At 39.5% G+C, this 15423-nt stretch overlaps 1 protein-coding gene across 1 annotated transcript in view; it reads left to right on the top strand.

The window, feature by feature from the left end:
* Positions 1-15423, top strand: part of DMGDH (dimethylglycine dehydrogenase) — a 50250-nt gene that overhangs the window by 30532 nt on the left and 4295 nt on the right. The window contains exons 13-14 of the mRNA XM_042875322.1: positions 160-317; positions 1414-1473. Coding sequence (XP_042731256.1) covers positions 160-317; positions 1414-1473 — 218 coding nt within the window. The remainder of the gene's footprint in view (positions 1-159; positions 318-1413; positions 1474-15423) is intronic.

Raw genomic sequence — 15423 nt, 5'->3', positions numbered from 1 at the left:
GTTCTTGCAGGAAATTTGACTTTCTGTATGATAGCAGAATTGACCCTATAACATGAATTTATGGTGTTGCTCCTCACTTTTTATCAACGAACAGAGTGCATTTACCTGCATTGTTTCAGTGTTGAGTTGATGGAAATGCTAATCTTGTTTGTCAAACAGGTGAATTGGGATGGGAACTGTATCATAGAAAAGAAGATTCCGTAGCTCTTTACAATGCAATCATGGATGCTGGCCAAAAAGAGGAAATTGACAACTTTGGAACATACGCTCTGAATGCTTTAAGGCTAGAAAAGGGTTTCCGAGCCTGGGGGGCAGAGGTCAGGAAGTAAAACTTTTTTATTTTTCTTTCTGTTTCTTTATTTCACTATGACTATACAGCTTTTAGACTGAATTAACAAAGACAGTAATTGTTTTTTGTTCCAGTTTCTAAGTTTAGCATGAAAGTAAATGTATTTTGAGCTGAAAGTAGTGTAATTCTGAACAGTGTTTTTCTAAATGAAAAAATAACTACTGTACTCTATTGCACTGCTGGCAGAGAGACACTTGTGTTGATTCACTGATACTTTTGCCTCCTGTGTATAACAAAATTATAATGGTTTTGCTGAGCTTAGTCTATTGAAATCAAGGATTTGGCAGATGGGTTCTGAAAATGTTTCATTTCTGTAATAATTATGTCATGAGAGGCCAGTTATTCTTGCTTTATCATATATTTGGAACTTACTCATTTCCCATTAGTTCTTTCTAGTGAATTTACTTACCCACAGTGAAGAAATACTCAGGAGAGTAGAACTAGAGAATTAGGAAAAAAACAGTCAAATTCTGCTTACCTGATTTAATTTCCTAATTCCTTTGGAAAGGAAAGAAACGAGGAAGATGAAATTCTGGGCATTTGGGAATACTTTTGCTTTGTTCACTGATAATTATTTTCATTCTTGCTTGTAATGCTGCCCAACAAACCATTATCCCCTCTTCACTCAGTGGGAAGGCAGTAAGAAAACCTGGCATTGTATTTTATTTTGCCTCTAGCTGAGGCATTCTGGTGTGTTACAGTTTATTTTTATAACCCAGTTATTGAAGCTTCTACAGGTTCCATTCTCCTTTGAAGAAAAGTCTCATTTCTGATTGAAATGTGTATTTACTTTGCACATTGAAACTTAAATGCATGATTTAGGTATCTGCATTTTATGTTAAGGATAATATACTATTCTGCTTGAAATCATGTATTAGGAAGCTTACAGTATATTCAGATGGATGTTGCACATAAGCAGTGTGGATGATGTTGACCCAGGAATAAATAGAAAGATGCATATAGTAATTATTTTATTTATTTATTTATTTATTTATTTATTTATAAGGCAAAACCTGCTGTAGACCACCATGTAGAGATGGCTTTTGTTTTTTTCTTTTTAACAGATGAACTGTGACACTAATCCCTTGGAAGCTGGACTAGAATATTTTGTCAAGCTAAACAAGGTACGTCCTATTATTTTCCAAATGTTCCACTATATGCAAAGTTACCCTTTCCAATGTTTGAAAAGAAAAAAATGTCATTATCTGTAAAATAAAACAGGTCTTAGAAAATGAGCTGAGCAACATTCTTTACAGTATACAGGATTAAGTGCAGATTTAAATATACATATATTTTTCCATGGTTCTTGATAACAAAAGTATATACTAGATTGGGAACTTGCAAATACTACATTTGATGTTGTCTGTATAAAAAATGTCTATCTGAATTTGATGTATTTCTTCTAGAGAAATATATTATGTGCTTTTGAAAGCATATGTTATATATGCAGAAGCTGAACAGATCTGTTCATATCGTGAAAATGTTTTACCTGCTTAGTCTTGTTAAAGGAATTATTTGTAGTATAACTATCTTTGCCAACTGCTTTGGTACAGGAATCACTGAAAAAAAATTAATAGATTTTTTAGAAGAACTGCTGATTGATAATAAGGATACAAGTACAATATTAGTATATTTGTTAAGGAAAAAAAAAAAAAGCTTTTGATAGAATTTCTGAAGAGATCCCTGCTCATAATTTGTTCTCATCTGAATTGCAGTGTAGAGAATGGGATTAGTTGAACTTAGATGTGTGATAAAAGTGAAAACATTATCCTATCTCCGTTTATTACTATCCTCATTTTCTTATGATATTAATATTTTAGAAAATCAAAATATAGTGTTATCTAACAGATAGAGAAATTGCTTGTAATTTTCTATTCCAAATAAATAAACAAGTGTTCAAACTCTCCATGAAACCCTGTGAAATCTCTTCCTGTGCAGTTCTGATGCCACCTGTTGCTACCAGTTAACTTATCAACTCAAACAGGAATCACATACAAAGTGGATGTGAAGTTTCTAACCCAAGAAAAACCAGCTCCAACTTTTAAGTTGCAGCTCAAGATAAGCTACTGATCTTTACCTTTGGATATGCAGGAGTTATGGATTCAGGTTAAACATAAAATTGTGCTTTTTACCTACATGAGACAAGTGTACTAGCAGTAAGAGGAATGAAACCAAGAAAATACTTGTCCTCAGGTGTTAAAGAAAGATTGCTTTAATTCAGGAGCAATAAAGCATCCCTTTTTGTCCCAGTCTAACATCAGTGTCTGCTGTATCACAAAATACAAATTCCAGAGTTATTCCTGCCCAGCTGTAGAGCTTAACCACTGGAAAGCAGGGTGCTCCCAGAGATGTCAGTTGAGTCCCTGAATGTAGCAAAGCTACAGCTGTCTCTATTAGGTTGTGTATTTTTTCCCTGCTTAGAGAAAATGATGCGCAAAGGAAATCTGGTGCATTAGGATAATGTTTTACTTAGCTATCAATGTTTTTCCAATCTTGAGAAGAACATTAGCTGAGTTGGAGAAGAATACAAGTGAAAACATCATTGTTTTTTCTAGGTTTTCTTTCTGTTTCCAATCCATACATCTGTTTCTGGTGGTTTGGTTGCTTGCTTGCTTTGGGTTTTTTTTGAGTTTGGGAAGAAAGTTGCCATAAGCCAGGGGAGCTATTGCTTGACAGGATGCCCATGCAGTGCAAAGGCACTAATATGCAGGAAGCACTTAGGTTTTTACTGTTCTGCACACTTTTCTTCATGGTTACTCATACTGTAGATAAGAAGGTGTGAAGAGAACCTCTGTCACAGATGCAGGATGTCAGCCTGAAAACATTTGCTAGTTTTGTCGAACAAATGTGAAGAAGGAAATAATCAATGTTTATTTATTGACTTAGAGAAGAGGGCAGTTGTGACTGTATGTTGACACTGCAGAGGTACCTGAATTAACTCAGATATTGGAAGCAGTCTAAACAGTGTAGCATGAAGCGCCATGTGAGATTATTTACTCTTGATTTTGGCAGCTTAAGATGGTGAATCCCATTTTTAGTTACAGTTTCCTGTCTCTGGCTTTGATGTCCATTTGGCATGGTGTAGACTTCAGGAACACTAAGACTGAATACAAGAAAAATATTCTTTTATCATGGCTATTAGCTGTTCCTATTGCCAAAGAAACTTTTTTTTCTTCTGTGGAAAAAAAAAAAAAAGAAGGCCATAAGTAACAGATTAACAGATTCTTGTTTGACATCTTGGTCTGCAGGAAATTTCTGGTGGGAGTTGTAACCTGAACTGTACACCCCCAGTAGCAGAAAGTGCTTATTTCTGTGTAGATTAAAACAAAAATAAGTCATTCAGCTGATTACTGGATAGTTCTTCTTACTGCACAACAAATAGCTAACATAGCTCACTTCATTATAAGTGAATTGTGGTCATGGAAATATTAACAGTTTATAAGCAGATAAGATGAATGAAGAACCAAATGCCAGTGAAGGTAATACAACCAAAATTATTTTCCACAAGAGCACATTCAAAAATCTATGGAATAAATATAAAGAGATGCAGATTCCCAATAAAATCTTGATATTTCTTTGTATTTACAAAGCTTAGTGTATGCATCATCTTTAGGTACGTAAAGACCATTCTTTTATTTGTGATAAGTAACATGAAAGTAACACAAACGCAATCTATTGTAGCACAACAGTAAACCTGTTTCCTCATGATTTCAATGGAAAAATTCATTTTATCAAAAGCCGAGGAGGTAGTGTTGTTCTAGATGTTTTTGTCAGATTTCTTCTTAATTCTTGAACTATTTGTGATGATTACAGGTATGTAGTGAAGCTCTGCAAGGAGAAAATTAGAAAAGCCAAAGCCCAGCTAGAATTGAACTTGGCTACTAAGGAAAAGGAAAACAATAAATATTTTTATAAATACATCAGCAGAAAGAGGAGGGCTAGGGGGATGGAGATGGTGACCAAGGATCGGGATAATGCTGAAGTGCTTAATGCCTTCTTTGCCTCAGTCTTTAATAGTCAGACTTGTGACTCCCTGGGAACACAGCCCCCTACACTGGGCTGGAAAGAAAGGGATGGGGAACAGAATAAGCCCTGCATGATCCATGATGAGATAGTTTTGGAGCTGCTTCGAAAGCTGGATGCTCACAAGTCCATGGGGCTGGATAGATAGCTGGAGTGCTGAGGGAGTTGGTGGATGTGGTTGCCAAGCCACTTTCCATCATTCTTTGGCAGTCCTGGCTAGCCAGGGATGTCCTAGTGGATTGAAGACTGGCAAATGTGACACCTATCTTCAAAAAGGGATGGAAAGATGATCCTGGTAGCTATAGACCTATCAGTCTCACCTCGGTGCCTGGAAGGTTATGGAATGGATAATCTTGGGAGCCATCATGGACCAATTAAAGGTCAACCAGGGGATCAGGCCCAACCAGCAGGGATTTAGGAATGCTAGATCCTGTCTGACAAACCTGATTTCATTCTATGACAAGGTGACCCGCTTAGTGGATGAAGGTAAGGCTGTCGATGTGGTCTACCTGGACTTCAGTAAAGCCTTTGACACTGTCCCCCACAGCATTTTCATGGGGAAGCTGGCTGCCCACGGTTTGTATGGGCGTACACTCTGCTGTGTGAAACTCTGGCCGGATGGCTGCGCCCAAAAATTTGTGGTCAGTGGAGTCAAATCCAGTTGGCAGCTGGTCATGACCCAGTGTCCCCCAGGGTTTGGTGCTGGGGCCGCTTCTATTTAACGTATTTATTAATGATCATGATAAGAGGAATGAGTGTACCCTCTGAAAATTTGCAGACAACACCAAATTGGGAGGGAGTGTTGATCTGCCAGAGGGGAGAAAGGCATTACAGAGGGACCTGGATAGACTGGATCAATACGCCAAGGCAAACTACATGAGCTTCAATAGGGCCAAGTGTCGGGTCCTGCATTTTGGTCATAACAACCCCAGGCAACCCTACAGGCTTGGAGAGGAGTAGCTGAAAAGCTGCCTGATGGAAAGGGACTTGGTGAACTGTTGGACAGTCAGCTGAATATGAGCCAGCAGTGTGCCCAGGAAGGCCAGTGGCATCCTGGCTTGTATCAGGAATGGTGTGGTGAGCAGGACTAGGAAGTAATCCTGCCCCTGTACTCAGCACTGGTGGGGCCTCACCTCAAGTACTGTGTTCAGTTTTGGGCACCTCAGTACAGAAAAGACATTGAGGTGCTGGAGCAGGTCCAAGGAAGGGCTACAAGGCTGGTGAAGGGCTTGGAGAATATGTCCTATGAGGAGAGACTGAAGGAACTGGGGCTGTTCAGTCTGGGGAAGAGGAGGCTGAGGGCAGACCTTATTTCTCTCTTCTAATATCTGAAAGGTGATTGCAGCGAGAGCAGGGTTGGTCTCTTCTCACTGGTGACAGGTGGCAGGATGAGGGGAAATGGCCTCAAGTTGCACCAGGGTAAGTTTAGGTTGGGTATCAGGAAACACTTCTTTACAGAAAGGGTTGTTAAGCAGTGGAATAGGCTCCCCAGGGAGGTGGTTGAGTCACCATCCCTGGATGTGTTTAAAATCTGTTTGGATGTGGTGCTCAGGGACATGATTTAGTGGAGGGTTGTCAGTTAGGTTAGTATGGTTAGGTTGTGGTTGGACACGATGATCTTTAATATCTTTTCCAACCTGGGTGATTCTATAACAACTCCATTGTTATTTTGCTGATGGTGTTTGTTCATTGTGGAGATGAGCAGGATGGGCTGTGATTAAATCAAAGTGGAGAGATGATAACGGAATTTATAATGTAGTGTGCACATCATTTTTATAAATTCACAAGAAAATCTTCCTGTTTCAGGAGTGAGATTTTAAACATATCTATAATCTCTGTATCCAACTGTTTTTACTGAACATTCTTTGTTAGACACTATACTCATAATTAAGTTGATCTCTATAACGCTCTATTACAGATTATTTAGTAGGGTCCTAATCAAGTTTGTGTCAGGAAATTCACAGGATGTCTTTAAGGAAGAAAAAGTTGCATCTGTTTTTGCTTCGTGTCCAAACTGTCGTTTCTGTTATGCTACAAAATCCCTTATTTAACCGTTGGCATTTAACATGCTGATTTATATGCAAGACTGCCATCTGCTGGGCAGTTTATGCAGCAGTTTTGGGGGGGGATGATGGAAACACGTGGGGATTCTGTTCCAATACACTCATCGGGGCTTGGATCCAGATTAGCCAATATTTAGCATTTTTTCCTCTAGTAGGAAATACCTTTATCAGAGACAGTTTCTTTGTTGCAGTCCTGTTTATTTACTGAGGCAATTTCTCTATTCAACGTTTTGTGCTTTTTTTCTTTCTTTCCAGATTATACATTGCCCACAGTCTCTACCCCTTTGCTTTTTCTTAGGCCTCTGATACCTGCAGTTTTTTTTAACCTGGTTTATTTCCTTTTTCCTTCCCTATTGGCTTCTCACTGTTTCTGTCTTATCTCCACTGTATAACCAAGATGTTATAATTGCAATATAATCAAAAGAGTAAGGCAAAGCTGTATAACCAAGATGTTATAATTGCAATATAATCAAAAGAGTAAGGCAAACAAGGATCACAAAAGAGAATAAGTAGAAGAGCTTACCCTTGGGTTGAGCTCACTAGAAGATATCAAAGAGGAGGATCTCCAGAAGAGATCCTTCCCCTCTGGTAGCCAGCTCTTAAATAGGTCCAGGAGGGGTGGAGCCTGGCTCCACCCCTTCCGGTAGCACAGGTGAATTGCCTTCACCTGTGCTCCTCTGGCTGACTCAAGGCTCACCTCAGGTGATCAATCAGAGGTTCAGGCCGTGACTCAGCAGTTCCCATACACTCCACCCCTTCACGGCGTGAACCAATGATCAGGTTAACAAAAGGGTAAGCTTTCCCTAATACAGAGATCCGGTATATCACGACGCTTATACAATTTTATCGCGACGTATGTTGGTACAGTTCAAGACAAGTGATGATTAGTGGATGTCCATAGATAATTGATGTTTCTGCTCCAGTATCCACTAATGCCATAACTCTCTGAATATTTTTTCGGGACCAATAAATTGTTAATTCTACATAGGGCCTCCGGTCCCGTCTGGAGGCCCTACGGGGACTAACATCCCTTGTCACACCATGAATTGTGCTAGGGCCAGTTCTTTTGCTTCTGATGGCTCAGGCATTGTGGCCCGAGACACCTGAGGTGGCTTCTTTTTCCTGTTAGGAATAATAAAATCTTCTAGGTTCCATGTTGTTGTTGGAACCCTCTCTATAGCTCTTACCCTTGATTTCTTAGGGTAGCTCTGGAATTTTTGATTGTCCTTTAGTTGTCTCCAGAGCTGGAGAAGGACGTGGTTGGGCTGGCGGTCGATCTTAGCAAATTGGACCCCAGCCCGAATTAAATCATTAAACATTTGTTTTCGGGATACCCTTATGGGTCCCGATCGAGGAGCTCGAGTAGCCGGCATTCTGGTTTTATTTACCGGCAGGACCTCTGCTTCCTCCAAAAACCGAATATTGCGCCTAGTCCGCAGGCGTTCTGTTTCTCCCAAATCGGCAACTAACTGGGCAGCCTGCTGGACTACGGCTTCTGATGCTACAAGGGGATTTAATATCGAAACTAGGGTGCCGTACAGATGGGAGGGAGCTTGTTGTAGAATTAAATCTCTCATCCCTGCCGAAAATTTAACCATATCAGGGCCATCAAATGTATCTTCATAAATGGCCTCTCTTACACCCAGTTCACGGATATAGTTCTGAAGGTCCTCCATGGAGGACCACATACCTGTATGTAACGGTATGTCTGATTTATTCGGCCATACCATACGGCAGGCCGCCATTAACCATTCTAGTATGGAATGGTTTTCATCACGATATTGATTGCCCACGTATAACCTTTGCCTAAGAGCAGGATGGACAGTCATGGTGGCCAACTTAGATATTTCTGGGCCATTCACCACGACACTTTCTGCCCCAGAATCCCACAGTCTCAATAACCAAGCCGGCACACTTTCTCTGGGCTTCTGCCGAAATCGTTGTACTAAGTCCATTAATTCTGTTGCCGTGTATGGCCGAGCTGTCACATGTAAATGAGTCTGGGCAGGGGGCCATTGATCAGGCGGCACCCCTGCCGGTCTGTCCTGTACTTTTTTTGTTTTTTGGGTTATCACAGGACGGACCTCCAATGGATCAGTTTGAATTGGACATTCAAGGTCTGATTTGGATTTCTTGTTGTCCTGATCAACGAAGTCTGTTGATTCAGGAGCCTGGTCATCATTTATTGAAATATTACGAATTTGGCTTACAGGAAGATGTAGAATTGGCTTCTTCCCTGTTAAAACGCCAAGTTCGTGCTCTAACTTTTCAATGCGATCTTTCAAAAGCTGATTTTCGGTTTCTAAAGTATTATTTCTTGAGTCCGCATGATTTAAAGCGGTTAATAGTGGCCATGCCACCATGGAGGCAGCCAATTGTCTTTCTTTGGTAATGAGAATGTCCTTGCCAAGTCCTTGAAAATAGTCTGCCATGCGATATGGGGAGAGATTGCCCATAACACGTAAGGGACCCCATTTTTCAATGATGGCAGCTAACTCGTAATAGGGCGATCCCTCAAACCCTGGGATCTGCCCTGGAATCATTTTCTCTAGGGGAGTATTGTTCTCCCCCTTGACCCATTTATAGAAATTCCACAGGAAAGACATGTTAATTTTAGTATATTCAGCCTGCCTGGCTCGCCAAGTGTATAACCAAGATGTTATAATTGCAATATAATCAAAAGAGTAAGGCAAAGCTGTATAACCAAGATGTTATAATTGCAATATAATCAAAAGAGTAAGGCAAACAAGGATCACAAAAGAGAATAAGTAGAAGAGCTTACCCTTGGGTTGAGCTCACTAGAAGATATCAAAGAGGAGGATCTCCAGAAGAGATCCTTCCCCTCTGGTAGCCAGCTCTTAAATAGGTCCAGGAGGGGTGGAGCCTGGCTCCACCCCTTCCAGTAGCACAGGTGAATTGCCTTCACCTGTGCTCCTCTGGCTGACTCAAGGCTCACCTCAGGTGATCAATCAGAGGTTCAGGCCGTGACTCAGCAGTTCCCATACACTCCACCAACATTGCATTTAAATGTCAAACAATACTTCTTAAAATGCAAGTCCTACCACTTCTTACTTTGCACTGGAACTCTATGGTGGCTGTTGCCATTTCACCTATTGGGCATATTTTATTCCTTTTGTAGCAAGTTCAGTATTACACATCCATGATCTCCCCAGTTGTGTGTCTCCTTATTTTCCACTCTTCTAGAACTATCCCTCAGTTGTATCAGGCCAACTCTTTGTGTTACCATGTCATAGCATCATAGAATATCTTGGGGTGAAAGGGACCTTAAAGATCACTTATTTCTAACCCTCTGCCATATGCAGGGCTGCCACCCACCAGCTCAGACTCCCAGGGCCCCATCTAACCTGGCCTTGAGTATCCCTCTGCAGGGATGGGGCATCCACAGCTTCTGTGGGCAGCTTGTGCCAGGGCCACAACACTCTAAATCATGGTTTAAACTGGTATGTCCCGATTTATTAAAGCACAGAACAAAAAATTATTTTAGGGTTGTTTTTTTTTTTTAAATCATTTTACATATGTGGTTTTGGTAGGGAACACCAAAAAGGGTCCAACCACAGAGACCATCTCTCCAAAAGGAAGCACTAGCCATGTTATTAGTTCTGCCATGGCCCTCTGAGGCTATGGCTACAAAGAGCAGTGATGCTAAGTGACAAGAATGGGGAAGTAGCAGAAAGGAGGATATACATGCTGCCTCTCATTCTCCGCAGCATTGCAGTGTATGTTGTCATTTGTATCATGATGTGTATAAAATGCTCTTTTTCTGGTCTGGTAATGCTTGTTGACTCCATGCTTAAATTATGTGGGCTATAGCACTGTTAAATGATATGAAATAAAAATCTTTCACCTGCAGGAGACAAAGGTTTCAGGGGAACAAGGACTGAAAACTGGTCACCAGTAAAAGAACCACTTTTAGCCTTTTGTATATGTTTTCTTAATTGAATTTTTGTTTTACTCAGTCACTGACTTTAAAATGGTCCCATGTTTGCAGGACCATAGAAGGTTATAAATTATTATTTTCTTGCTCCTAAAATGCAGTATAAACTATATAGGGCAGGCTTCTTCGATGGAATGGCGATTGCTTGCCAGGTGTTCTGGAAGCACAGCTCCAATTCTGATGTTGGTGAACCTGCAAGAGTTTCTGTAATTTCCCGCATCAAAGTCTGTCCAGCATTTGCTTTCACTGACTTGCATCCCACCTTTTCAGAGAGGAATGAACATAGTAGTAGTTACTCACCCCACTCCATGATCCAGAATAAGGTTCTCTTTTGTGCCACCTCCTCTTTAAGGAAGAAAAGGAGACAGGCGTGGAAACTTAGGAGTGGAATCGTACACTGTAGTTGTTTCATTTGATGTCCAGAGGGGTCATAAAAACAAAAGGTTTATCCCATTGGTTTACATAGGGTATGAAAACAATCTGCAGAGATTTTGTTCTCTGTATAAAATGCATGCTTAGGTTGCTCCCACTATGTTCACTGAGTCATATAAAACTTTGAACACCCACCAAGCTAGGAATTTTGAGCAAAAAGAATTCATCAGCAGTTTATTTTATATCAATTTCTTAGAGCTGGTTGTGTGCATGCAAGAAGCAGTTAGGCAGACTGAATGAAAGGTGAAGTGATGCAGGTATCACATGTACTGACAGGCCATATATGCTTTAGAAAATTATTTCATGCAGTATAAACTGCAGCTTTGGTTTGCTGCTGGAAAATAAGTTAATCAAATATTTGCTACCTGTGGAGGAAAATGATCTTCAGCTATTGCTCTCTGGTACCATTTGGAGCAGAGCCCTGAAATTATTCAAGAGCATTCAAGTAAAAATAATTATTTGCAAAATATTGCATTGATGCTGTCTCCAACTGTGTTGTAGTACCATGGTTATAGCAGATTGCAGCATCTGTTGCTGCTGCCTGACTCAGTTGGATGCCTTTGTGTACATAATTCAGCTGTACGCCCACATGCATAAGTACAATTTCAAATAAATTACATTTGATTATTAAAAGAGATTTGCATATCTTTGCTGCCTGTTATTCTTGAAGGGATATGACAATTTTCTTCCAGGAAACCCAGACTTTGTGCCACTAAGCCACAGAACTTAAAAAAGAAAATCTAGTTTTGTACACAGTTTGTACTTGCTTTTCTTAAGCAACTTACTGAAGAATCAGAATTAAGATCCATAAGCCTTAGAATGAAAACCAAGCACGTTTGAAATACAGTGAGTAAAACTTTTCAGGGTACGTCACAGTGCCTAAAATCGCCTCACTGGTTAATGTTTTTTTAAAACTTTTTTTTTTTTAAGTGCTCTTGTTTTGTACTAACAAACACGCAGTAACTGACACAAGATGAAAGCCTGATGGAGAGAATGGCAAGGGAAAATGCATGATATATTAGTAGATTAGATATGGCCTCCCTTAAGCTGTATGCTATTTGAAAATTGTAACTGATTTGTTGTTGTGATATAACTTTTCTTCACAAACAGTATATAAAGAGCTAAACTCTTCTTTTTTTGCAATGCACTCAAACTAAAGAATGTGAAGCTAAATACTGTTGTCCTTATCCTGATTCTGTCTTTTTACTTACTGTGAAAAATATTAGTTCTGCTCCAGCTTCATGTTTTGGGAGCACATATTAAGACAATGGAAACTCCTCTGTATTTTAGGCTTTGTTTAATGAGAATCATTAATTAATGAAGCATTGTACTGTTACTCCATTTCATGTCGTCTTTGGTTTTTTTTTAAATGAAGAGACAATAAGAACAAATACAAATTTGACATTTGTTTGAGATTGGAATTATTTAATATTTCCCTTTGTTTCTTTTTTTTCCTTTTTTTTTTCTTTTTTTTTTTTCTTTTGCATAATGTCCTGTTAATAAGTTGTGCTTGTTGAATGGATTTCACCTTGCATTATATTTGATATTATATTTAATGCAATGACCTAAAAGAAATAGAAATACAGCTTACTGATTTTCTCCAGGAAACAGGAGGGACTCACCAAGAATAGATAGTATTAATTTGAATTAATCACTTTCCACTGTATTAACACTTATAAATTTCTTAAGTGTGGGAATGGATGGAGCCAGGCTATTTTCAACAGTGCCCAGTGACAGGGCAAGGGACAACGGGCACCAAATGGAACACAGGAAATTCCAAATGTGCAGACCCCCTTTCGCAGACTTGATGATCTCGGGAGGGCTCTTCCAACCCCTGCAATTCTGTGATTCTGTGATACATATATTCATTCTTGAATGCGGCATGTATGCGTGCATATATGTGTATATTTGTGTGTATTTTGCAGAGTTTGAATTCTAGGTTACCTTTAGGTTTTTTTTCCAGGCCAGAATTCTAATAATTAAAAAAAGAAAAAATTAACCATTAAGGAATATAAATCAGCAAACAACTAATCCATTGTAGAAAAGTTGCCAAATCCATCTCCAGTTAGCGTACAAAATATAGCGATATATTCCAGGTGGCTGAAGGTCTGGTGCCGGTGAAATTAATTTGGCAAGAATTTAATTTTCTATTCATAAAGAACAGGCAAAGAACAATCCGGAACTGTGTAGATTAAAGAACCTGCAAACTGCTTGGATATTTCCGTACTGGTTTCCATGGAAGTCAAGGGTTTTTCTGCCGTCAACCTTAAGGTTACAGTAATTAGTAGATTAACAGGAATTAACAACCATCTATACAGCTAATCTTGAAGTGACCCATTAGAGTGGTATTATGTGCTCCCAGGTCTTACTCAAGGTTCTCATTGTGATTGATGCATTCACTTTTATGGAACTGTTCACCCATTTGTAAAAAAAAACAAACTTACAGGGGTAATAATTCACTGAAAATTTTGAATTTAAAAAAACAATAATACACAAACAGACACACACACCAATGAAAATGATACATGTTTTAAGGGCTTTCACTTCTCTATTTATGCACTCACATGTATCTGAATACTCCATTTAAAAAAACAAAAAACAAAAAAAAACCTCTGCTGTACAGCACTAGCTGTGTCAGTGCAGTGTGATAATGCTTTCCCAAAGTCATAGGCAACAATTGTTTTTTTTCTGGAAAATTGAGGGTGACTCAGTGAAGGGAGTGGGCACAGTAAAAGAGTACTGCTGGAAACTAGTTTGGAGAGAGTACTGCCTGTTACCGCTCAGAATTTGCTAAAAGACCTACATATAGGAATTTAAAGACATCCGTAGTGTCAAGTTAAGGTGTCTTAATCAGAAACATCCATATTGTGTTGGTAAATTGAGGTAAGACTGAGGGGAGACCTAACTTCTTGGTCAGCAATTGGAAGCCTAGGGCACATGCCATTTTGTTTGAGTTCTTGTGTTTAGTTCCAGCAATTACATTCCCTGAGACTTTTCTTCACAAAATACCGTATGCTACATTGGCATGTTGGGGGTGGGGGAGAAGTTGATTCAGTATTAAGCTCACCTGTAGAATGTCTGCTTCCCAGATATTTGTCTCGTGCAAAGTGTTTTACTCTGTGTAATGTGCTCAAGTATACTATCTTATTTGTGTTTCTAGTTGTAGATGATTCCTTTTACAAATATTCCTAGGTAACACAAAAGCAATTCTGTGAAGAGTGACGAAGAACCACTCATTTGCTAGCTATTGTGTGATTTGAGGTCATTGCTTTATGCTTTTCTAGCAGCATCCTGAGAGTTCTAAAATCAGTTCTTCCAGTCCTTTGTCTGATCTGGACAGTATTTCATGCTGCACTTCAAAGTGGAAAGTTCATGATGCTTATGTATAACATCTGCCTTTATCCTCAATTGGTCCACACTGATTTTTAGACTAACTGATCCTTAGCCAGTTCTTGACATCCACTGCTTTTCTCCATTGCTTGCACAATCCAATCTTTCAAAAGTCATCAGTGCTTTAGTAGTTTCTTCTAAGCCTACAGATAGACGTATGTGAACCTGAATAAGACGTTCAGAAATAAGAACATGTTGTGCAGTAATGTATTCTGAGTACAATACATTTTGCTTGTAATCCTGGCTAGTATTACTACAAAATAATGATTCAGTGCTGACTCACAAGGAGCAGAACTTCAGAACTTGGCATTTCGAATGTCGCTCTATATGCAGAGCACTCAATTACATATACAAGAGTATTTCAAATAACTGCTAGGGTCTATGTGCTATAATTCTTTACAGAAATTAAAGAACAGTACCAGAAATAGTATATTGACATTTTCAACATTATTTCATTCCTTTTCTCTTTAGCACTCATCAAATGACTAGAAATTCTGCTTCAGATGCACAAGAATTGTCACAGTGACCTAGGACCGTATGTCTTAAAATGGCTTTCACTGCCTCACCACACTCTGAGTGAAAATTTTCCCTGACGTCTAATCTAACTCTCCCCTTTTTTAGTTTAAAGCCATTCTCCCTTGTTTTGTCACTGTCTACTTGTTTAAAAATTTGATTTCACTCCTGTTTATAAGCTTCCTTTAAATACTGGAAGCAACAGTTTTCCGTGCTGGCCACCCTTCCTTTGATGCAGCCCAGGATACTGTTGGCCTTCTGGACTGCAGGCACCACTGCTGGTTCATGCCAAGCTTTTCATCTGTCAGAACTCTCAAGTCTTGCTTTCAGTTTCTTCTAGTCTGGGATAGTCCTGATGCAATTGCAAAACATTGCTTTTGGCTCTGTTGAACCTCATCTGGTTCATGGGGGCCAACTTCTCAAGCTTATCCAGTATCCTTTAGATGGTATTCCTTCCTTCTGTCATATCAAATGCATCAGTCAGTTTGGTGTCATCCACAAACTTGCTGAGGAGGCATCCAAACCCATCATCTATGTCATTGATAAAGATGCTAAAGAGCATCCATTCTAAGACAAGCCCGTGGGGGACATCACTCATGACTGGCCTCCACCTCGACATAGAATAATTGACTGAGACCTTCTGGCTGTAGCTTTTCAACAAGTTATTTATCTACAAAGTAGTCCATCCTTTGATCACT

The sequence above is a fragment of the Lagopus leucura genome, unplaced genomic scaffold (genome assembly GCF_019238085.1).
Source record: "Lagopus leucura isolate 7727_CA_CO unplaced genomic scaffold, USGS_WTPT01 Super-Scaffold_100014, whole genome shotgun sequence".
In the NCBI taxonomy this organism is placed as follows: Eukaryota; Metazoa; Chordata; class Aves; order Galliformes; family Phasianidae; genus Lagopus; species Lagopus leucura.
Note: the sequence above shows the minus strand (reverse complement) of the source record. Positions and strands in the feature narration are given on the sequence as shown.